This window comes from Crassostrea angulata, chromosome 1 (assembly GCF_025612915.1).
Source record: "Crassostrea angulata isolate pt1a10 chromosome 1, ASM2561291v2, whole genome shotgun sequence".
Lineage (NCBI taxonomy): Eukaryota > Metazoa > Mollusca > Bivalvia > Ostreida > Ostreidae > Magallana > Magallana angulata.
Window position 1 is genome coordinate 50,911,874 of NC_069111.1, and position 25,578 is coordinate 50,937,451.

General features: G+C 35.1%; 1 protein-coding gene across 1 annotated transcript in view; it reads left to right on the top strand.

Annotated features, from left to right (window-relative positions):
• The window catches only part of LOC128182378 (uncharacterized), a 45,558-nt gene extending 21,766 nt beyond the window's left edge, over positions 1–23,792 (top strand). The window contains exons 25-52 of the mRNA XM_052850986.1: positions 3,779–3,920; positions 4,055–4,293; positions 4,419–4,583; positions 4,744–4,936; positions 5,760–5,999; positions 6,290–6,507; positions 9,408–9,513; positions 9,666–9,782; positions 9,913–10,048; positions 10,490–10,670; positions 10,963–11,420; positions 11,817–12,028; positions 12,480–12,709; positions 13,237–13,390; positions 14,047–14,225; positions 14,538–14,684; positions 14,979–15,147; positions 15,341–15,470; positions 15,673–15,794; positions 16,028–16,167; positions 16,716–16,863; positions 17,204–17,629; positions 17,737–18,519; positions 20,253–20,471; positions 20,836–20,931; positions 21,178–21,509; positions 22,352–22,556; positions 22,832–23,792. Of these exons, the coding sequence (XP_052706946.1) occupies positions 3,779–3,920; positions 4,055–4,293; positions 4,419–4,583; positions 4,744–4,936; positions 5,760–5,999; positions 6,290–6,507; positions 9,408–9,513; positions 9,666–9,782; positions 9,913–10,048; positions 10,490–10,670; positions 10,963–11,420; positions 11,817–12,028; positions 12,480–12,709; positions 13,237–13,390; positions 14,047–14,225; positions 14,538–14,684; positions 14,979–15,147; positions 15,341–15,470; positions 15,673–15,794; positions 16,028–16,167; positions 16,716–16,863; positions 17,204–17,629; positions 17,737–18,519; positions 20,253–20,471; positions 20,836–20,931; positions 21,178–21,509; positions 22,352–22,556; positions 22,832–23,121 (6,177 nt within the window). The 3' untranslated portion in view covers positions 23,122–23,792. The remainder of the gene's footprint in view (positions 1–3,778; positions 3,921–4,054; positions 4,294–4,418; positions 4,584–4,743; positions 4,937–5,759; positions 6,000–6,289; positions 6,508–9,407; positions 9,514–9,665; positions 9,783–9,912; positions 10,049–10,489; positions 10,671–10,962; positions 11,421–11,816; positions 12,029–12,479; positions 12,710–13,236; positions 13,391–14,046; positions 14,226–14,537; positions 14,685–14,978; positions 15,148–15,340; positions 15,471–15,672; positions 15,795–16,027; positions 16,168–16,715; positions 16,864–17,203; positions 17,630–17,736; positions 18,520–20,252; positions 20,472–20,835; positions 20,932–21,177; positions 21,510–22,351; positions 22,557–22,831) is intronic.
• The last annotated feature ends 1,786 nt before the right edge of the window (positions 23,793–25,578 follow it).

A 25,578-nucleotide genomic window follows, 5' to 3' on the forward strand; every position in this document is an offset into this window, starting at 1 on the left:
TCTCAGCAACTATTTATCGCAGATGCTTGAAATTTTAACACAGTATTTGTATAGGCATGCCATATCGTGGGATATATTTTTGTACCAATCGGACGTCAACTTCCTGTTAAATGACGACTTTGCTTATTTTTTAACCAAAATTTTCAAACAAATTTTCGTCAAAGATTTCTCAGCAACTGTTTATCGCAGATGCTTGAAATTTTTACACAGTATTTGTATAGGCATGCCATATCGTGGGATATATTTTTGTACCAATCAGACGTCAACTTCCTGTTAAATGACGACTTTGTTTATTTTTAGCAAAACTTTTCAAACAAATTTCCGTCAAAGAATTCTCAGCAACTGTTTACCGCAGATGCTTGAAATTTTTACACAGTATTTGTATAGGCATGCTATATCGTGGGATATATTTTTGTACCAATCAGACGTCAACTTCCTGTTTAATGACAACTTTGTTTATTTTTAGCAAAACTTTTCAAACAAATTTCTGTCAAAGAATTCTCAGCAACTGTTTATCGCAGATGCTTGAAATTTTTACACAGTATTTGTATAGGCATGCTATATCATGGGATGTATTTTTGTACCAATCGGACGTCAACTTCCTGTTAAATGATGACTTTGTTTATTTTTAGCCAAAATTTTCAAACAAATTTTCATCAAAGATTTCTCAGCAGCTATTTTTGGAGATGGTTGAAATTTGTACACAGTGTTTGTTTAGGCATGCCATATTGTGGGATATATTTTTGTATCAATCAGATGTCAACTTCCTGTTAAATAATGACTTTGTTTATTTTTAGCCAAAATATTCAAACAAATTTTCGTCAAAGATTTCTCAGCAGCTATTTATCGGAGATGCTTGAAATTTTGACACATTGTTTGTGAAGGCATGCCATATCGTGGGAAATATTTTTGTACCAATCGGACGTCAACTTCCTGTTAAATGACGACTTTGCTTATTTTTTAACCAAAATTTTCAAACAAATTTTCGTCAAAGATTTCTCAGCAACTGTTTATCGCAGATGCTTGAAATTTTTACACAGTATTTGTATAGGCATGCCATATCGTGGGATATATTTTTGTACCAATCAGACGTCAACTTCCTGTTAAATGACGACTTTGTTTATTTTTAGCAAAACTTTTCAAACAAATTTCCGTCAAAGAATTCTCAGCAACTGTTTACCGCAGATGCTTGAAATTTTTACACAGTATTTGTATAGGCATGCTATATCGTGGGATATATTTTTGTACCAATCAGACGTCAACTTCCTGTTTAATGACAACTTTGTTTATTTTTAGCAAAACTTTTCAAACAAATTTCTGTCAAAGAATTCTCAGCAACTGTTTATCGCAGATGCTTGAAATTTTTACACAGTATTTGTATAGGCATGCTATATCATGGGATGTATTTTTGTACCAATCGGACGTCAACTTCCTGTTAAATGATGACTTTGTTTATTTTTAGCCAAAATTTTCAAACAAATTTTCATCAAAGATTTCTCAGCAGCTATTTTTGGAGATGGTTGAAATTTGTACACAGTGTTTGTTTAGGCATGCCATATTGTGGGATATATTTTTGTATCAATCAGATGTCAACTTCCTGTTAAATAATGACTTTGTTTATTTTTAGCCAAAATATTCAAACAAATTTTCGTCAAAGATTTCTCAGCAGCTATTTATCGGAGATGCTTGAAATTTTGACACAGTGTTTGTGAAGGCATGCCATATCGTGGGAAATATTTTTGTACCAATCGGACGTCAACTTCCTGTTAAATGACGACTTTGCTTATTTTTTAACCAAAATTTTCAAACAAATTTTCGTCAAAGATTTCTCAGCAACTGTTTATCGCAGATGCTTGAAATTTTTACACAGTATTTGTATAGGCATGCCATATCGTGGGATATATTTTTGTACCAATCAGACGTCAACTTCCTGTTAAATGACGACTTTGTTTATTTTTAGCAAAACTTTTCAAACAAATTTCCGTCAAGGAATTCTCAGCAACTGTTTACCGCAGATGCTTGAAATTTTTACACAGTATTTGTATAGGCATGCTATATCGTGGGATATATTTTTGTACCAATCAGACGTCAACTTCCTGTTTAATGACAACTTTGTTTATTTTTAGCAAAACTTTTCAAACAAATTTCTGTCAAAGAATTCTCAGCAACTGTTTATCGCAGATGCTTGAAATTTTTACACAGTATTTGTATAGGCATGCTATATCATGGGATGTATTTTTGTACCAATCGGACGTCAACTTCCTGTTAAATGATGACTTTGTTTATTTTTAGCCAAAATTTTCAAACAAATTTTCATCAAAGATTTCTCAGCAGCTATTTTTGGAGATGGTTGAAATTTGTACACAGTGTTTGTTTAGGCATGCCATATTGTGGGATATATTTTTGTATCAATCAGATGTCAACTTCCTGTTAAATAATGACTTTGTTTATTTTTAGCCAAAATATTCAAACAAATTTTCGTCAAAGATTTCTCAGCAGCTATTTATCGGAGATGCTTGAAATTTTGACACAGTGTTTGTGAAGGCATGCCATATCGTGGGAAATATTTTTGTACCAATCGGACGTCAACTTCCTGTTAAATGACGACTTTGCTTATTTTTTAACCAAAATTTTCAAACAAATTTTCGTCAAAGATTTCTCAGCAACTGTTTATCGCAGATGCTTGAAATTTTTACACAGTATTTGTATAGGCATGCCATATCGTGGGATATATTTTTGTACCAATCAGACGTCAACTTCCTGTTAAATGACGACTTTGTTTATTTTTAGCAAAACTTTTCAAACAAATTTCCGTCAAGGAATTCTCAGCAACTGTTTACCGCAGATGCTTGAAATTTTTACACAGTATTTGTATAGGCATGCTATATCGTGGGATATATTTTTGTACCAATCAGACGTCAACTTCCTGTTTAATGACAACTTTGTTTATTTTTAGCAAAACTTTTCAAACAAATTTCTGTCAAAGAATTCTCAGCAACTGTTTATCGCAGATGCTTGAAATTTTTACACAGTATTTGTATAGGCATGCTATATCATGGGATGTATTTTTGTACCAATCGGACGTCAACTTCCTGTTAAATGATGACTTTGTTTATTTTTAGCCAAAATTTTCAAACAAATTTTCATCAAAGATTTCTCAGCAGCTATTTTTGGAGATGGTTGAAATTTGTACACAGTGTTTGTTTAGGCATGCCATATTGTGGGATATATTTTTGTATCAATCAGATGTCAACTTCCTGTTAAATAATGACTTTGTTTATTTTTAGCCAAAATATTCAAACAAATTTTCGTCAAAGATTTCTCAGCAGCTATTTATCGGAGATGCTTGAAATTTTGACACAGTGTTTGTGAAGGCATGCCATATTGTGGGATATATTTTTTTACCAATCGGATGTCATCTTCCTGTTAAATGAGTACTTTGTTTATTTTAGCCAAAATTTTCAAACAAATTTTCCTCAAAGATTTCTCAGCAGCTATTTATCGCAGATGCTTGAAATTTTAACACACTATTTGTTTAGGCATGCCATATTGTGGGATATATTTCTGTACCAATCGGATGCCAGCTTTCTGTTAAATGTCGACTTTGCTTATTTTGCATATTCACATCAGAGCGGGGGTATCACTAGTGAGCATTGGCTCACAGATATCTTGTTTGTGTCTAGTCAACTGTGTGTTAGCATTATTTTAATTTACATGTACCGTAATGTTTAATTAGTTTTTAGTAATTTTAAAGTGCATTTGTTTAAATTATTTTTAGGACAACAGAATGCAGTGTGCCTTTGACGTAGATTTCCAGTCCTCCACTAACAGTCTGCGGGCCTATTGGGAGGTCCCCCTCCCCATCGCTCATTACACTCCAGACGTCCACTTCTCTATAGAAGAAAGGTCTCCCTTTGGAAGTGTGCATCTTTTTTCATAAAATTATATGTTCATAGATTATGAATATTAAATCCCTTTAAATTACTACCTATTTTTTTTTTTAACTACTTCATAATAGGCAACAAAAGTATTCATTTTGGCATTATGTTGACAGATGTTTGGGCGACATTCCGAGAATATGAACATGTACACAAGCACTATCAAGCATACGTTACGGATCTGACTCTGAATCCCGGGAGAATGTATCGGTTTGCCGTCAAGTTCTGTGCCATTACTACCTGCTACGCTCCTCTGTACAGTGATGGAGTGTTGATCCTTGCTCATCCTCCCACCAAAGGGCAGATAACTGTAGAACACCGAAACTCAAGCCAGAGCAACAGTCTCAAGGAAACGGTAATTTTATGGACTTACATTGCTACAAAATCATCATTAATATTTCTAGAATCGGTATTAAAATTAAAAGATCATTTAAACATGAGTATTTGTTAAACTTCACAGCATATTAATGATTTTGACAGATATCCGTGACTATGGATGAGTTTTCAGATCCAGATATACAAGATTCGACGGAGAAGTACAGTGTTGTTGATAAGTACGAATGGGCTATCACGGACCAGTCCGATGTCGGCAGGACCCACACCATCTGGAACAAAGTCCTCAACCCACAGATCTCTCAAAACAAAGTAAGGACCTATACCTTATATACTCTACTGGCTGTGTATATAATTTTCAATCCAGTGAACAAAGGTTATATACACAGTTAAGCAAATTTTGTGTTCACTTTGAAGCAAATTCTTACATGAGAAAATAATTTATAAAAATATCTGATTTTTTTTTGCGCAGATGCAGTTTGATGTGGAACTGACTGGGGAGTTTGACTTCTCTAAATGTCGTCGATTCACTGTCCGGGGTTACAACAAGGCCAAACTGTTCTCTGTCGTATCCACAGACATCAAAGACTGTACAGCCTTTGATCCCATCCTGATCAAACCTAATCTAGTTATTGATGCAGTCGGACAGCCTGAGGAATCAAAAGGTACAGTATATTGTTTCACTTTTCTAATATTAACATTTACTTTCTAAAAATCAAAATTCATGAATTCAGATTAAATTAAATTAATGAAATTAATTTTTCTATCAAACTTTGGTTGTTGGTTGAGAATTATGTTTTATAACAGTAGGAAAGCAGGTGTATTATTATGCCATATTTATAACACTAATTTGGTAAGTCACCTGGGTAATTCCGATCACCTACATGTATATATAAAGCTATTGCCATTCAGGTCTTCGTTTGTCGTCGTGCAGCTTCCATTAACAATTTTTTCAAAATTCTTCACCCAGTTGTTACCAGTTTTTGTTTGAAGCATCTCTAGGATATGAGAAATCTAAATTGTGAAATTTATGACCTTACCACCGGGGCCTTGTGGACAGGGCCAATTATATTAAAAAAGGCCACCTGCATTTTTAAAATACTTCTTCTCTACTTCCACACATGTGAAAAAAATACTAAATGCATAATTATGATGTCCATGAAGTCCTCTTCCTAAATTGTGAAATCCATGACCCCTGGGTAAGAGGTTTAGGCTCTAGGGTGGGCCAATATAGCCATGTAGTGAAAATGTATTTAATCTTAGAAAATCCTTTTCTCTACTCCCATATATATATATTTAAAAAGCCATGATTATGATGTCCATGAAGCCGTCTTCCTAAGTTGTGAAATTTATGACCCCTGGGTAAGAGGTTTATATATAGGCTCTAGGATGCATATCTATGTCAGAGATTCTATTGCATTTTTACACTCAAAAAATAATGAATTCATTTTGTTACAAGCATAAAATGTATGCTTTTAATCTTTACAGATGGGTATGGGAAACCGGTGTTTCTACGGGAGAATGAGCTCTGGCCAGAGGCAGACAAGGATTACACCCCAAATATGAACTACATATCGGCAGTGTGGCCTCAGCTTCGCTACAGCTCCTACGTGGTGGCGGTCCTTAATGCGCGGTCACTAGATGTCACCACCTACTATCTACCCACCACCAATTTCTCCCTGCCTGACCCATGTAGCCACCCCGACGCCATTAAGTGTGGTTCTACAAGTAAGGAGGATTTTGCTTATTTTGGGGGAATATTCACCCTTTTTTTGTAAACATTTTTTTAAAAACTCTTTTGATAACTCTTTTTAAGTCAGTGATTAATGTTTCCTTTAAGGAAAAAAAAAATAAACAAATCAATTTCAATTCATTTTTGAAGGTGGAATTTCTTTAGTAAGTGCAGTTTGAACTTGAGAAAAAAAGCCAAAGGATTTAATCATATCAATGAGATATTCAATATTATGAACACAAAATTACATAAACGATACACATGCAGGCTGTACAACTTTTTCCAGCGAGTGAATTCATCAACATCAAGTTTGACCCGGGTGAGCTGGTTCACGGTGAGCGGTACATGGTCTGTATACACACAGTGTACACTGAGATAAAACACGAGATGTGGACCCAGGTCCTCCCGGAACTCAACATCTGCAGTGATGGTATTATGGTGGATCTAACACCCCCCAACCCCGGGCAGGTGTGGATAGGAAATGTGCAGGGAACCAAGTTCCAGGTAAGGTGTCTTGTCTCGTGGACATCACAGGCACAGGTATACAGGTAAAGATATAAGATCACAGGTAGATGTCTCATTTGATTCACAAAAATCTTATTGCAGGTAAGACACAGTGGCAAAAAATTATATCTCAATCACTCAAACAAATACCTGCCCCCATTTTGACCAAAGTTTATATTTTATCAAATCAAAAACATATTTTTAAGGTCTTCCGTTTTCCAACGGAAGACCTTATTGTTTTCGTTCGGTTTCTTTTTCCCTATTATTATTATTTTTCTTTTTTTTTCCAACCAATTTTGTGTACACAATTTCTCTAAAACTACTCCACCGATTTACATGAAACTTTCAGGTCTGATAGATAATGATCTGAACCTTATTGGAAATTTTTTTTAATGATGATGTCACTTCCGGTTTTGAGTTATTTACAATATAACGATTTTCAGAGGGTCGGCTTGTCCAGGGGTAAACTCCTAAACGATTAAAGATATTGAGTTCAAAATCTCAGGGATTGTAGACAAAAGGTTGTAGATCTGACATGTGGTATATATATTTTCCTGTGACCAAAAGCGCCGAAGCTCGCCCGAGCTCGAAAATCACAGTTAAAAAAGCGTCGTGATTTTTCGTGGTTTTCTGTCAATATCTCTTTCCTCGATTGTATTTTGTTATAATATGTAGAACAAAAAATCTTAATAAAGTCTAGAGCTTTCATTTGAAATCAAGAAAAAGGGACTGGCCCTTCAAATAAGGGGCTGAGGGAGCCTTAAAGTTTTTTAATGATAACTTTTTACCGTGAAATATTTTGTGATACATTATAGAAGCAATTATGTTCATTCTAATGTCATTCACCTACACATGACAATCATTTACTCCTATGTTACATAATTAGGGGATTTAAGGGGCCAGAAGTCCAAAAATTTGATGCTCAATATCTCAAAATGGAGGAAACTTTTGAAAAGCAATATTGAACAAAAGATGCTCAAAATATTGAGCTTAACAATCTGCAACCATAATTTATTTGTTATGCAGTCCCTAAAAGGAATTACAGGGTCGGCCCCTGAAACGACCCTCTCAAGATTTCTCGAGAACGGTACAAAATTTGTAAACACTTGTTGAAAAAAAAGTGTTTGAATTGATTAGATCTTTCATCTGAAATCATGTAAAAGGGGCTGGCCCTTCAAATAAGGGGATGAAGGGGCACTAAAGTCTTTTAATGATTACTTTTTACCGTGAAATATTTCGTGATACATTATAGAAGCAATTATGTTCATTCTAAAGTTATTTACCTATACATGGCAATCATTTACTCCTATGTTACGTAATTATGGATTTTAAGGGGCCAGAAGTCCAAAAATTTGGTGCTCAATATTTCAAAATAGAGGACAATTTTGAAAAGCAATTTTGAACAAAAGATGCTCAAAATATTGAGCTTAACAATCTGCAACCATAATTTCTTTGTTATGCGGTCCCTAAAAGGAGTTACAGGGTCGGCCCCTGAAATGACCCTCTCAAGATATCTCGGGAACGGTACAAAATTTGTAAACACTTGTTGAAAAAAAAGTGTTTGAATTGACAAGAGCATTCTTATGAAATCAAGAAAAAAGGGACTGGCCCTTCAAATAAGGGGCTGAGGGGGCTCTAAAGTATTTAAATGATAACTTTTTACCGTGAAATATTTTGCGATACATTATAGAACAAATTTAACAAAAGATGCTCAAAATAATGTGCTAAACAATGTACAACCATACTAGTATATTGTTTGTTATCTGGACCCTAAAAGGAGTTTTAGGACCGGATATCAAAACTTTTTTTCCCAGATATCTCAAAAAACGGTAACCAATTTCTAAACACTTATTAGCGGTACACAAAAATACCTTTTAACTAAAATGAATGAAAAGGAGCTGATACCTCAAATAAGGGACATTAAAGGGATAGATAGTCTTTCACCCATTACACTCATAGATTCCGCCTCCTTTTCCGGATAAGTTTCGTTGACGAAGATCAAGAGTAAGGTCATTCCTTATTCTAAAAATCGGACGGAAGACCTCCTCGTTGCTCGCAACGAGATCGTGTCTAGTTATTATTATATTTTCTGCAGAAAATGTTAATCACTGAAATCTGAGTTTTTTCATTGATCAGTACTTAATTGTTACTCTATGACATCACATAATTGAATGAGCAAATCCCTGTGTGGCTAGCATAATGAAACAGACAGGCCTACATCACATTGCTGTTTGACACAACTACCCAAAGTCCAAGCTCTTGTTAATATGGTTCTAATATAAAATTACACATCATTCTAAGATATGGAACTTACCGGTAAGCAATTTTGTCCTTGATATTTCGTAATCTTAAAACAGGTGGGAAATACTCAATTTTTGCTCCAAATTTAAAATGATCTTCATGACATTACCAATGATATGTCTACATTATTAAATCACCATGGTTCTTTGTTTTCTAAAGTGTGAAATTATACATGATTTAAACCTTCTCAATGGATATTTTTAAAGCTGTATTTAAAACTGATTTGGAGGCAAAAAATTCAGAATACTGCATGTAATCCTTTTCATATCCTCAAAACTAATAAATCTACAACAGTATAAAATACAGTTGAACTTTGATATCTCAAATACTGATATCTCAAATACTGATATCTCAAATACTGATATCTTAAATACAATTAATGGACATGTTGAAGTATTTGTAAGTCCCACCACTTATTTTTTGAAGTATTTTACCCTCTATATCTTGAATACTCAGATATCTCGGAATTTTAAAGGAGTCCCTTCTAGTTCGAGATAATGAAGTTTGACTTTATTAATGAAACCACGGAAGTTTTAAGAATTTATTTTTAAAAGACTACATTTTTGTATTTTAACATTTAAGTATATTTTATTATAAAGACTTCAACAACTGATATGTCCATCAACTGGGAAACTTTTCAAGATATTGAGGAATTTCAAACCAACTCTCACTCTTCAGGAATCCAGGACTATATTTTAGGCATTGGTATGTCTTTTTGATTGTGCTTTGATTTGATGTTTTTTATTTTTTAAAACCTTGTCTATCAAAATTTATGTTATGTACAAGTACATGTATACTGTTAACTGTCAATGGAAGGTCAAGATGTATCTTAATTGATATGAGAATTTTTCCACTAGGGACATCTGTTGGAGGAAATGACATGGTGGCTTTTTTTAGTGTGGGAGTGGTCAATCACATCACTCTACATGATCTCAAGTTACAAAGCGGACATATTTACTACGCAACCATCAAAGGTAGGTTACTTCTGATCAATCATGTCACACATTGTCACATGACCTTGAAAGCATTGTATAAATTACAACTCCAAGGTTTTGCTGCTTGAGAAATTTTTAAGTAGAGGACATATTTCATATTTGTTTCTAGCTGTGGATTTTGCTGGACAGACGACGGTAAAAGTCTCAGATCCTGTTATCGTGGATACAAGTCCACCAGTAAAAACTGATCTGTCCGTCACCATCACTGGACGCCATATTGTCTCTAGTGCTGAAATAGAAGCTTGGTAAAGTTGATCACCTGTTATCCATTTCCTTGTAACTGCTAAGTACTGTAATCCAATTTTGAATTGTGATGACTTTATTTCACAATTAACCTAATATGAACTGATTTGGAGCAACTAATTTTTACAAACAAACCTTATCCATGATCATAATGTTAATTATCACAACCATTCACAATGAGAAATATATTTGTGAAGACGAGGCTCTCGCAAACCTCGCCAAAATTTCTAACACACGAATATAAGTTACTTTACAGTAGAAGATAAAAAATTCTAGATACAGTTGCCATTTTGTGAACTTTACTAGCAAAAGCTATCATTAATGATAGATACATCAATAAGTTACAGACCAATATTTTTTGTCACATTGGTCAAAACCTTTTTAACAATAAAGGTATAATTGCATGCCCAACTTTAGAGCACAATTCATTGACTATTTTACAGCTGGAAGGGGGTGTTTTACGACCCAGAGAGTGAAATTGATCACTTTATGTGGGCAATCGGATCACAGCCTGGTTACGATGATATAATGGCGTTCACACGAGAGGAGTCAGACTGTGGGGAGAACAGCAGGAACAACCCACTGAGCCTGATGGAGGGCCATGCTTACTATATATCTGTCAAGGTGAGATATTTCTGCATAACCTTTACTGTCAAAAAATTAATTGACAAGTTTACCCTTTTGAATACATTTCCTAACAATATTTCAACAAAAGAAAAGAGAGAGAGAAAAAAATATTTTAACAATTAAATTTGTGTGGCTTTTTGGGGAATTTTTATTTAACGTTGCATCACATTTTTTTATAGCAGAATTGCTTTGAGTAGGCGGGTGAACAATAAAGCCTATGGGCATTAGTAAAATTCAGTAGGTTTATGCAAAGGAGAGTTTTAACAAAATTTTCTATACATTGGTGCAGGCTATCAACAAAGCTGGTTTGATGTCCCTAGCCACTTCCTGGGCCTACAATGTGGATACCTCACCACCCATTGCCGGACACGTCTATGATGGTCTCCCCTTGTCAGGCAACCAATCAGACATCGACTTCCAAACAGACATGTCTGCGCTGAATGTTTACTGGGAAGGCTTCTTTGACCCCCACTCTGCCATCAAGGAGTACTATGTTAGTGTGGGAAACTGCCCAGGGTGTGATAATGTGATCAGCACCCAGGCCTTAGGGATGGTGAACTCCCTCAGAATAGACCACATCCACTTTGGAGCTGGACTGAAGTATTTCACCACTCTGAGGGCCTGTAACACTGCAGACCTCTGTACCACTATAGCCACTGACGGGGTGGTCATGGACAATAGTCCCCCCACTATGGGGGTGGTGACAGATGGGACAGGGGCCCAGGACATAGAGTACCAATCCTTAAGGTTAGCAATGTCAAATATACCGGTCATCTCTGAAATCATTAACTAGTTTCTGTAGTGATCAAGTATGTTACTAATAATTGAAAACAAAGCGTGTATGTACATGTTTGATGTATATCTAATCTTTTGTTACCATAAGTGAAACCTGAAATTAAAACATAATTAATGTCAGACCATTTTTTGTTGAACTATGAAAATATGCAATTAACTTCCTTTTTTAAGAAATCAAATTTTGAACTCCCTTAGAAAAAACAATGAATTTGGGCATTTGTTTTTCTTGTCTTTTAAGCACAATAAAATGATCTTTGGCTTTAAGATACCCAAGTGCACATATGGAAATAAAACATGTATCTTTATATTTTGGGGATTTTTTGATGAATTATTTGTATGTTCTTTCAGGCATTTTATTGGTGCCAAATGGTACGGTTTTGTTGACCCACAATCAGGCCTGGACCATTATGTTTGGTGGGCAGGGATGACCAAAGGGGGGAGCGAGGTCCTAGCACCCCGGGAAGTCCATCTGACTGAGGTTGCCACCGCTGTCAACTTCACATCAGAACTACCACTAAATAAGAGAATATACATCACTGTTAGGGCGTACAATAAAGCAGGTGGGTTGTAAATTGTTGGACATTTTATAAAAAATCGATCTGCTCTCAGTTAATAAATCCATCGTTGTCTTGGGCAGTGGTACAACTTTATGCCAAAATCTGCAGAAATCAAGTAACTGCACTTTGGGCAACAAACTCTGAAATAGTCTAATCGCACCTGTTCAAATCTACATGTACCTGGTACATTTGTATGTCCATCAACAAAATCCTATGCCTAATTGTGCAGTAATGGACAAACAGAGTGCTTCCATGTATTTGGTGAAATTTCAAGTTGTGCATGAGACCCATCTAAGTCAATGCTTGTCCACTGGCTATCTTGAACTATTCAGTGTTGAATCAATCAGAATAGTTTGAAAACATCATGTTCTAGAGATCAGTTAAACTCATCTTAATGTCTTCTCTCTGGGTGTCAATGTAATTATTAAGAACTACCATTACATCTTTACTACAGGCCTGTTCACTGACTCTACATCCAGTGGCTTTATTGTGGACATCACAGCACCAGAGATCACAGAGGGACCAAAGTTTTCACCGGACTTTGGAATTCTGGGTAATGCCCAGTTTTACAGGACTGTGATGAAAGTGGAATGGAAAGTGAAGGACACAGAGTCCTCTATCCAGAGACAGTACCTGTCCCTCAAATCTCACCGGGGAGGAGAGTTTGACCTGGCGTCCACAAAGGTATATACGTGATGGGCCAACATATGGTCATTCTAGTAGATTGGTACCAGTATGATTCAGAGCAAGTAAGAATTGGTCTGACTGCAAAGTATTTTAAGCATGGAAATATTAGGTGGGGGAGTTTTTTTTCACAAAATACACATAAGTGTAACTACTGTATTTAGTGTGTATGATATTTGGCAGAATATGAGTTTTCAACAAGTTTAGTGTGGATTTGATTTAGCGCATTTCTGAATGTACCTATTTATCTATGTGTGTATATAATTACATATTTTACATTTGGTGATCGATGTTCTTTATTTAGTGGATGCCGTTCTCCACCAAAAATGCTAAATAGCATATTACACAACCAAATGTAATACGTTTTCAGTATTTCTTTGAGTATTCATCTGTCTTCATTATTCAGTAGGCAATATGAAAGTAATGGTGTTAGAGTTCTGTTATATTATTTATTGAACCTGTTTGATTAGCTGTTGAAAAATTCTTCTCATGGAATCTTTTGTGTACCATATCGGATTTCATTAAAGGTGAATGGTATTGTAAGGGACTTCATACTGAGCGAGCTGAAACTGCATGATGGTGGAACTTACTATGTGACTCTCATTTCCTGTAATGGAGCCCAGATCTGTTCATCCGCGACGTCACCAGGAATCTTAGTGGATAGCACTCCCCCTAACAGAGGTAAGAGGGTGTGGTCAGTGATGCATTATGGGTAGTGCTGTAAAGAGAATAGTTGTTTATCATTTACGAATTACTTAAATTCTATAGAAATTAATTCCATGTGCAATTGATTTTCTAATTAAAAGTGGATTTCAATTAAATTCATGCATGGAGTTTTCACTCTTTTTAGCCCACCTGAACTAAAGGTTTTTCATTTTTTTCCTCTTTTGTTGTCCTATGTATGGCCAAGCAGTATATTCAGTGCTATTCTCTTCCCGTGGTTGACCTTTATGTCTAACAGAGCTGTTAAAAGTAATCTTTAATTTGAATATATACTTAGAAATGCAATTATAGTTAAAAAGGCACAAAAATTCTTGTTCATAATATAAATAGAAAATGTATCCAGCATATTTGTTGAATAATACAGTTTGAAGTGCCAGGGATTACTGTAGATTCCTTATTTTACGCGAGTACTTAATTTTGCGATTCAACGGTTTTCCATCAAATCACGAATGCCGAAATTTTATCATAGTTTTATGTAGTTCACATATGTTTGAAAATTAAAAGTGAGATTTTAAAATTAGCAAGAAGGGCTTCTCGTGATTTTACATGGATATTAATTCCTCGCGTTTAATTAGAATTTACAGTATTGAATTATACCTATTATGTGTTGACAGGGATGTTTGCAATCCACACGGATCACGCAGCAGAGCTCCCGCGACATGTGTCTGGCTGGATGACTTGGAGCAGCTACGTCATCCGTCTAGCCTGGCTTGGATTTGCTGACAGTCACTCGGATATTACACACTATTTTGTCAATGTTGGGACCACATATTTGGGGGCTGATCTCAATAAAGTAAGCTTTAAGGGTTAAGTTTTTTGTCTGCATTTATAATTATCTACCTAGCAAATTTAGTATACTGAAAAAAAATTATGCTATAATCTTATTTTTTGATACCATGCTTAGTATTCAAATTTCATTTGACGTATGAAAACATTAAAAAACTGATTTTTCCTTAAGAGAACCTCAAGAATAAATAAATATAAATCAAAATATAAACCAATATATCATCAGATTTTTCATTTATATTTGACTGCATGATAGACATTCCAAGCTTTCATTACACATTCAAAAGGTTGTTTCATGACATTGTAATAATGTTTTCAGAAATCAGGCATTGCTCTTAGAGTTGATCACTCAACATCTGGGGAGGATAGATACGATGAGGGCAAGGTCCAGACATACGAGATTGAGACATCCAAACTGGACCCGTCTATGACCTACATCTACATCAGTATGTGGGCGGTCAACAAGGTATCGTCTAAATGATAGTTAGTCACTGGTGTACCCAAATACTTGTCTCCTGGCCTTTTATTAGTAAAACTGAATTTATGTGTTGTTTGGTTTGAATTAATTTCTAGTTTATTCAATATATGTTTAATATCTTGAACAAATTAAGAAATATTTATGCTTAATTGCAACAAGAAATAATTATGACATTGTTTTCACAAACATTTTAAGATTTACTTGCACATGAATAAAAGTTGGTGAACTGGGGATGTTTGCTTTCAATTTCACTTGTAAGATTTACTTTGCTCTGTTCACAAGGCAGGCCTTTCAAGTGCCATCATCCACTCCAAGTTTGAGAAGGTACCTGGTGGTGCCCTTTCCTTGGTTAGGCGGTGCCAAGCGGAGACCTGTGAGGGTCATTGTGTTTGTGCCCCGCAGGATAAACTCTGTCCCTCCCCTGCCGCAAACTGTTCAGATATCTCTGTAGGTGAGTAACATAATGTCATCATGGTCTAGAGTAAGTTTTTTAGACTAATTTTATCATGCTAGAGAGGAATAATCAGTATAATGCACAGATCATAGAAAGCAGAGAGATAATCCAAGAACATATGAATTTTCCATTTCATACCATTAAAGTAATCACCTCTAAATAGACTGAAAACCAAAATATTTTGTTGAAGGAAACACCAACAATCTTCTACAAGTCCGAGACACACAGTATGGTACCACCGACATCAACTTCACCCCGTCCAATGTGGTGCTACAGGGGTACTGGACCATTGTACACACACAAGGGAATCCCCCAATGTGGTAGGTGATCTATTTATTTATATCAAGGCAGAAAATACAATTGGAAGTGAAGGAGTTCTCTTAAATCATTTGTTTTTTTATTTTAAAAAAAGTCAGTTACAAGAATCATTTAGTAATACATGTATTCATATGTAAGAACCATTTTGTTACAAACAATCTTTGAGAATGATTGAGTCAATGAAAGGTATGTTAAATATTCCAGGTATCAGTGGAGTGTGGGTTACCTGAGTGGAGCCACCCCTCTGGGTGTGTTTAATGGGGTGACAGAGAGGGTGTGGCATGATGCGGGACAGAGGACAGACATTGTGTTCACCACCAAGCCAGGTAAAACTCAAGTCCAAGGAAAATTCAAGTCTCCTCAACTTAAACTCATGTCAAATCTAAGAACCATATAGCCTAAGTCTATAATTCAAGTAAGTTTTATATCTGGTAAAAAAAAAATATAACTTAATATAGTTAACTTGAATAATACTTAATTCAACATGTTTATATAAAACTTGATTCAGGGTCATCAATTATGTTTTTTTGTTATACAATTTTGCAATTTTTTTTCTTAGGAGTATTTCTGCAAAATGATGTTGAATACGCTATCTTTATTCGTGTTTGGTACGATGAGAATACCCATGCAATATTTAAATCCGATGGCGTAAGAATTAACACAATGAAACCAGCTACAACAAAGATTAGAGGAAGCGCAGTAAGTAAATTGATTAGAATGAAAATGGAGATGTTGTAAAATTCCAATAAAAAATGTCAGAGTTTTTTCTATTTTACGATCTCCGATCCTTAGCAATGTTCGATAACTCTAAATTATCCAGAATTTTTTTATTTGTACTATAAATCTGCCTTATATGTTAACAAATTCAATTAGTCTTGAAGTGTTAATATTACACAAACACCTTCAATGAACTGCTTAGCTTAGTAGATCCTTGGAGACCTACTGCCTAGAAGTAAAGGGGTTTGAGCCACTGATACAACTGGGTTTTTTTTTTCTAATTTGATCTCAACTTCTATACATTATTGTATTTATCATGGCCAAAATTGCAATAACTTCATGAAATGCATGGATACCTTGTATTAAAAATATTCTTTTTATTTTATTTCATTTGATATAAAGTTTGAAAAATAAATAACATTTTTATAATAAAAAAAAATATTTATAGGCTGATGATCAGAGAACCTTAATGCCAGATAAAAGAATTATCCACAGCAAAGACTTTATTTTTGATTGGTTTACCTTTAAAGGTTAGAGAGAGAATGATGGGGAGTTGGATAAAGGACCAGGATTACCTGAAGCGGGGCTTCCCTTTTACTGTGGAGTGGACCAACAAATATCTAGAAGCTGAAAAATTTATCAAGTCTTTCCACGTGTATCTGAGCACTGCTCCTGGAGGTATGAGTGAATTGAGTTACATTATGTCAATTAAAGCACAATGAATATGTAGCAGGTATTGGAACATAAAATTCATAGTTGAAAATTTTAAAGTTTATTGGTAGAGTTTAAGTATATTTGCAATATTTTTTCATTTCTAAACCAGTATAATGGTAAATGCATTTTACTGTAGCAAATTTTAACTCATTTTGGATTAAGTGGGTTTTTTTCTGTTATGTATTCAATGAAAGTTAAAATTAAGGAATGTTTAAATGGTAAAGAAGGAGTTCCTAGAATTCTAATGCTATGTTGTATTTTTCTGATTTCTGTTTGCTGATTGACCTGTTTTCTGTTTGATCAGGACATGATGTATGGGACAGCACACTTGATCAGCCTGGTTCTGCAACCTCCTTTGACATCACCAGGGCAACACTGGTCGAAGGAGTGACCTTCTACAGCAACATTGTTGCCTACGGATATTCTGGTCTTCACCACACAGAGACATCCGACGGATTTAAAATGGATGCCTCCACTCCTAGCACTGGGATGGTGTATGACGGAACAGAGATTGAAGATCTGGAGTTTCAGAACTCTTCAATACAAATGAGTGCCCACTGGCATGGCTTCTCTGATGTTGGTTCAGGAGTAAAGCAGTACTACTGGTGTGTAGGAAATACCAACAGCGTTGACAGTAAACAGGAACTGACAGAGTGCTCTGTGCGACCTTGGGAAGCTGTTGGCCTCCATATCTCTGTATCTGGTAACCTCTCCGAAGCTTTAACTGATGGTATGTTTACCTAATTATAATATCTTAAAAAAGTCTCTAAATTATATATATATATATATATAATTGTAATTTTACACCTTCATTCCCAAAGCAATACTATTTTACAGGGAGAATCTACTACAACAAAGTGTATGCCCTAGATAACGTTGGCTACAAGTCTCCTGTGATGGTTTCTGACGGGGTGGCCATAGACACCAGTCCCCCCCAGCCCCAGTACCTCTTCCACAACAGCTCAAACCTTCTACTTAATCCATCTTTTGAGACATCCCCCAATGAAGTGATGATGGATGCTGTCAACACCACCGACATCTGTAATGAGACGATGAATCACCACCCTGTGAACTGGACTCTGTCCTCATCCGGCTGTGCAGCGGTTGTGACCTCCATCAATAACCTTGCTAGGGACGGGAGGTCCTTTCTGTTTGTCCGGGGAAGTGTGACGCAGACCCTGGCTAATTTGGTAGAGGGGGGTCTGTACAGACTAGTATTCTTCACAAGCCATTTATTGATAAGCAGTTCCACCCAGTCCAACAAGGAAGGATTTGCCAAGTTCGGGAACAAGAGTCATGTTTTCTTCATATATACCAAAGCTTATAGAGGTGATGGACATGGAAAATCAGAATCACGGGAGATCATATCTTGGCACAAACATACGTTTTATTTCATCGCACAGGGTACAACCACCGAACTGACCCTTGGGAGTGTGGATGAGAAGACAGGAATATTTTTGGATCATGTGACTTTTGAACACGTTCAGCGGGATGTTAATGGGAGCAGTGAATTATACGTACAGGCTCATGTGGTGTACCTGCACGAGTGGGGCTCCATTCACGGATCATGGAGCTTTGTAGAGGATGTCAGTCCTATCACAGAATACTTCTGGGCAATAGGTAAAACTTTTAATTCTACTAAGACTTAACCTACTCTGACTTTGGTATTAAGCATCATTAACCAAAAAAGCAATAAAATATGGCATAATACACAATATATACATTGTTTTTTTTATAAAGCTATCAAAGATCAATGTTCTTTTATTTTAAAAAAGAAAAGTCTTCTATGTATTCATTTACATCTTGAACAGAGTTGGGGTCAATTACTTTGAAAAGTAATTAATTACTTTCAAATACATTGACAATTTTATCAATTACTTGCAATTACAATGATATGATTTTTTAAAATGTAATTAATTACTCTCAATTACTTTGATAAATGTAATTAATTACATTTCAATTACTTTAGTTTCATTTTTTAAATTTTGAGAACATATATATTAACGACATTATACATGGCTTTATGTACGGTTATGTTTTTAAAGGTTGTATAGTTCAGTTCAGATCAGATTTCTTGAAAATTTTCTTTAACATTAAATTCATTAAGTACCATTGAGTTCATTTATGGTTCTGAATAATATTTTCTCAATAGTGAATTAATCTTTATTCACATATGAAAACTATGTTTATTCAAAAAGTACAACTTTCAGCAGTACAACATATCAGTATATAAATAATAATTGCTATAATTCACAAGAATGAGATATTTTTATTCCCTTGAGTCTAAAATCAATTGGGGTTCTTGGGTATTGGAGGAGTTCACAACTCCACAAAATTAGATCATTACCTATTGCTCTGGGCAGTGTGTCATGCTGTATAAACATAAGAAACATTATGGGACATTTAATTATTGTATAAACAAAAGTCCATGCCAAACATGTATAAAATCTACATGTATTTATCATTATAAGACACCTTTTTTATATTTTAAACTTGGAAAAAAGTAATTGAGATGTAATTGAAAAGTAATTGAAAATACACAATATTTTTGGAATGTATTTAATTGAAGACAGACTCAATTACCAATTACTTTGAAAAATGTAATTAATTACACTCAATTACAAATACTTTTTTCAATTACCCCATCCCTGATCTTGAATTGTCAGTTTGAAGACCCTATCCTTATTTGCACAAACCATATTTGAGTTACAAGTTACATGTACTTTTTCATGTGCAATAAGTTTCAAGTTGCTTAATCTTTGCTAGAATTTACTGATTAATAATCAAAGCATTATTTCAAGTACTATAGAGTTCTTATTAATAGGGTCTATAATTCTTTTTGGCAATGCATGACTTTGTGTAAATGAAAGTTGTATTCAAAGCGCCAAAACTAAAATGTCTCCTTTTAAATGTGTTGGGTCTTTTGAGTTGAAATATAGAAACTTTTGTAGATAGCGTATGGCTTTTTTGCACATATTAATAATAATGCTGTAAATGCCAGTACAGTAAGTCATAGTGTCATGTACATTGTAAATATCTGTGTCTTGTCTAAAAATACTGATAATTTTGTTATCTGATTACCAGGAACATAAAGTAATTGCTATATAGATATATTTGAAGCTTAAAAGGTGCTTCTGCTCTTCTATATTGTTAAAATTCATATGACAGTTAAGATGATTTGAAAAGGACATCATATCATGGAGGTGTCCCATACCACCTTAAGCATTAAGAATGATCTGGTTAATTGAATATTAATGAAAAAGATGTTTATTTTAATAATACCGGTAATTGATAATATGTATAATTAGGTAAAATGCTAACACTTCTGAATGTTTGCCTGGTTTCTGTGACAGGCTACACACAGGGAGGGACACAGCTGCAGGGCTTTGAGAGTGTGGGTCTCAGCAACTTTGCCTTCAACTCCAAGGTGACCTTGGTACACAACTCCTTCATCTATGTCACCGCCCTGGCCACCAATGCTGCGGGGTTACAGGGGATAGCCTACTCCAGCAAGATCCTGGTGGACCTGACTCCGCCCCATTTTGTGGGAGTGTATGATGGGAGACTTAGGCGTGAGTAGATCATAAATACCATTAAAGTTTGCTCCAGTGATAGTGATTACCTTAAACTAATCAGTTTTATACTTTAAATGCACGCAATTGCAGCCTACCTTTCATGACTAAACAGATTAACAGATGTCGCCATTTCTACTCCGTAATTTATGCTAGTGGGAGTTACTTCCCTTTATCAGAGTGGCAGCCTTAACAAGAGATAGAGTTTTGTTTAATTGTGGAATTTTATAAAAAAAAATATTTAATAGCAGAAAAGTACAGAAGTTCAATTGACAAAAAATTATTCCTCCAACCACCTTTTTCCATCCATTCCCCCTGTTTGGATTGTTGCAATATAATGAATGAAACACTTAAATGTTGACAGAGGAAGACCAGAACGCATGGACAGACAGTGAAGTGGCTGTGAACTGGGTGGTCAGCGACCCTGAATCTGGGCTGGCACGCTGTGAATGGGCCTTAGGTTGGTAGATTTATTGCTCATGTTTTACAGTAAAAAACAGCTTTTGTAGTGCATGGTTATAAACCAAATCTTTCAATATGTTTAATATTTGATAGCACTAGATACTTTAGCACTGAGTACTGTGTAATATTTAAGTCTGTGGCATACAACATAATTTTTTTTTCATCACCATTGAACATTTTTACAATGATACAGCTCCATTTCATTCACTTTACATCATCCAATATATGTTATTTTTCACTGCAGGCACTCAACCAAATCAAGTGGATATACAGGCCTTTGATAATGTTCCAGTCTCGGATTACTTGGCCTTCAGAGACTTTGATTACAGTGTCCTGCAGGGTAAGACCATCTACTCCACACTCCGCTGCGAAAACAATGCCGGACTCCTGAGCTCCATGTCCTCCAATGGAGTGAAGATCTCCCATGATGCCCCAGTGGTGACTAATGCAGTTGTAGAGTCCATGCCCCTATCAGTGACCGAGTACAAGGCCCAGACTAACTACCAGAGTGTGACTGACCGTATCCGACTCAAGTGGACAGGATTCAGCGATCACATCGGCATCCAACAGTACAAGGTAACAATTCATGGAGACATGCATCTGTATTTATTCAGTACTTCTCACTGTGCAAGGAGAGGGATAATATTGTCACTTCTGAAGAATCACATAATTTATATTCTTTGGGTTAAAATTTTGTTCTTTTTTAACCAAATAAAATTTTGTTGGGATTTAATTTTTCATATCTTAATCTTTAAATGCATCATGTATCAAGTCTGTATAAAATTAAAAATATTGGGGTTCAAACTTCATTGTGGATTTAGTTTCATTGATTTAAACTCCCAACGAAAACAACGAAATTAAATCCTCACAGAATATTTCTGCTTCTACAGTTGTTCAATTTTTTTTTTATGTCGCATAGTTCCAAACATTCTAAATTTGTAACTTGGAAAAAAGTCCAAATCAAATCTAGTAAAAAAAAATATGAATTTGGTATTTCATTTAAATTTTAAATAAAGTTGAACATCAAGTAGTTTGGCTGATTAATTCTTAGTGTACTTCATGCATTACAATTGAAGAGGTTACCGGTATTGATACTTTACTGCAAGTTGTTGTAATTATTACCATTAAAATGCATGTGTATATGCTCTTCTCTATTACATCACATGCAATTTGTCTCTTTTTCTCTCTCCTTTCCTCTACATGAACAGTATCTATATACAGTATACAGTAGAACCCTTTTATAACACCAAGACAAACAATTTTGATTCATTTTAAACAGTATTAGTTCAATAAGTCTTTGATACAGTTCAAGAGTAGTGGGAATCTAACTGACTCAATGAAATTGAAGTTGATGATAATTTAATATCATGTTTAATTTCTAACCATGTAATTAAACATGTTAGCTTGATTTGGTGTAGGTTTTGATGCAAGGCAGCAGCTTTGATCTGACGGAGAAGATGTCATTCCCCGATAGTCAGGATTTCCTGTTTACAAGTGTGAACAATTTAACCTTGACCTTGGGTTCAATCAATGTCAGCACACAGGCTATCAATGACCTTCTTTTGGTCAGTGACAAGGTCAGATCAGACATCACAGTGTTCACCGAGAAACCTGTCAAGCATGGTAAGTTACCTTCTTTACAAGAGCTTGCTCTTTTCTTGCTTCTTATCCAATTTATATCATTTTCATATACTCATAGAAAGCATGTAACAGAATATTTAAATAGAATTGATCATGCAATGGACAGGAAGCTTTCAAAAATGTCATTAGAAATAGAAAATTATTAGGATTTTTAAAAAAATGATAAATTTTTATAACACTTATCATAAACTCATTTGTACATAAAATATTTTAAATTAATTTATTGTAATTGATTAATCTAATAACTTTCTTTGCAGCTACCCAGAAGATGACAATCACTTGGAGTGCAGACAAGAAAGAGTTCACAGTATCGTGGGACGGGATGTTCAGCTCCCCTCACCCCTTGTTCTTTGAGGTGTCTGCGGGTAAGGTACAGGGTGGGGCAGAGATCATACAATGGCAGGAGACCACACAGACCAGCATTACCTTTGGCCTGCCACCCGCTATCACCAGCTGGTCAGGGCTGAAGGTGTACATCATGGTACGGGCGATAGCAGCTGGGGGGCTGTATGAAGATGCGGTTGGAGTCGTCACATTACCTTTGTAGCTATAAAGTTTCATCAGAAAAACTTTTTAAAAAAAGTTGTGAAAAAAATTGCACCAAGTTATCCTCAACTAGTTTACTTCTACTTGATTAAGCAGTGGATCCAGAAGAAGATGGAATAAAAGTTAGGGGGGAGGGGGGTAAGATTCCTGCCCTCTTGAATTTTTCAAGTATCAGACACACTCTATCCTTTTCACCCTAATAAAAGACTCATTCGGTTTAAATTATTTTATTTTATATATGACCTGGGCACATCCCAGTCATAAAGATTATCTGAATCCACTTAAAATTTTTCTTCATATCTCATCGTTAGACGATAGTGTTGGTTATGAGTTTTGGAAGATACTGTACATTTCTAAGAAAGAAATTCGACTGCGGGGAAAAATTACAAATTTTAATGTGCCTGACTACTAAGCAATGTTGATGAGCAATATATTAATAATCACATATTTTTTGTTGTTTGTTAAAGTGATATTTGATCTTGTATTATACATGTACCTAACTCCGTCCTCAGACAATGTGTTTTTATTCATTATCTGTTTAATTGTTCTTGTTACTTTTTGCCTGTGATGTATACTTTTTAAAATAAAATCTTTAAAAATGCATGGTGTGCAATATATTCATCATCAAATATACATGTTATTTCATCTCAAATAAACACAAGCCGGTCTGTCTGAGCGCAATTAGCTGTCAAACTTTGTAAATAGAACGAAATGGATTAATAAAAGAATTGAGATGTTCTTAGGTAATCTACCCTTACTGTAGGGGTACTGTTTTGTTCTTAAATTTCGTAATTTAATTTGCATTGAACGAAGTGCATGTTCTAACATATGGGAGCAGCTGGTGGTTGATTAGAAGAGTATGGCAGTGATTTTATTATCATAGGTGGCTGTGTTTCATGAAGAATTGGTTTGATGAAGTTTGGAGAACATTACTTTGGGACAATGAAGTGAAAATTTGAAAACGAGGGTAACACCCCCCCCCACCCCACTTAATTTGTCGAAAGTTGAAAACAAACTCTACAAAGAACTTTAGCATGGAATGAAATTACTGATTTGGATAAAAAGACACTGTATTTAATCCTCTCGTATTATTTCTTCCTGAAAATGATGAGTCAAACAAAGAAACGGTTTACGATCGTCTGGTCCTTGAAGATCTGAAGAAATAGCTTGGGCTGAATATTCCTGCAGTTATTTTTTTGGAAGAGATGTGCACTATTTATTAACTATCACTCGATCATACCGATTCATCTGTTTTTTCTGATATACTTCATGCAATTTGTCAAATACATGTACATGCAGTATTTAGTCATGTTGTATATTTTACAATTTTTGGTCATGTTGTATGTTATATTTGACTAAATTAATAAAGTAAATCAAAAAGGACACATCGACTGAAAATTCTTAGTCGATTACTTTATTATCTTTAAACATTAAAATTTTAGGAGTAAAATCGTTATTTGATGTTCATATTTGTTCGTAAACTGAGCGGCACTAAACGTCAACTTCTAGCCCCATACTAGCAATCCTTTCCTGGTGATGATTTTCGGGCTCATGTTTTACGGAGACCCCCCCCCCCCCATATTAGGTCTTAACAATTTTGGGTATTTAAGGTTTTATGAAAAGACCACTCCCATCAGCCTTGCTGTTTTGAATGAGAGCTGCTAAACAACACTCAAAAGTGGAGACCAAGAGTATTTCAAAGTTGGGGCTTGGTCCCGAGTATTCTAAGATTACTATCTGTCTAGGTAGCCGTGGTGGTGTATTTGCAAAGCTTTACCAAACTGAAGAGAGAGAAACAGATATTGACTAACAATATTTGTATTGAAGAAAACAAACGATTTTGAGCGTGTCCTATAGTTAAGTTTCAAAATATGTTGAAGTAATAGATATGAAACAAGATAAAGAGCAAAATGACAAGTCAAGCTGCACACTAAAGATAAATGGTATCAAATATAATCAAACTTGAGGCAGGACATAAAAAGCTTCAAAAGTCCACAACTACGCTGCGATGTGCGTGATAGCGAGAGCAAAGGAAACCATATGCATTGTAATCTGTGAACTTCCCTGAAAGAAAAATAATTAATCTAAAAATAATGACCATGGTAACCCAACACAATCAGAAAAAGAAACAAATTAAAGGACATGTTCTTTAGCAAAGCAAAATGAACTTGAAAAAATAAGATGTGAATGTATCATCCATTTAAGTGAAATACAAAATATATACATCTGTACTAGTATCAGATGCATATTGGTCATCAAATAATGCTGTAAAAGACGATCTAATTAAGGAAAAGAATGCTGCACGAAGGAAAACTGTTCTTTCAAATGGAGAGCTTCAGAGTAGAAAACCTTATTTAATGGAGTTTTTTTTATAACAGTTTGTCAACACTTGATTGTGAAAAAAAATTAAGGGAAAAGAACTTTTAAATCTAAACGTCTTCGCCAGTCTTTCAAGAAA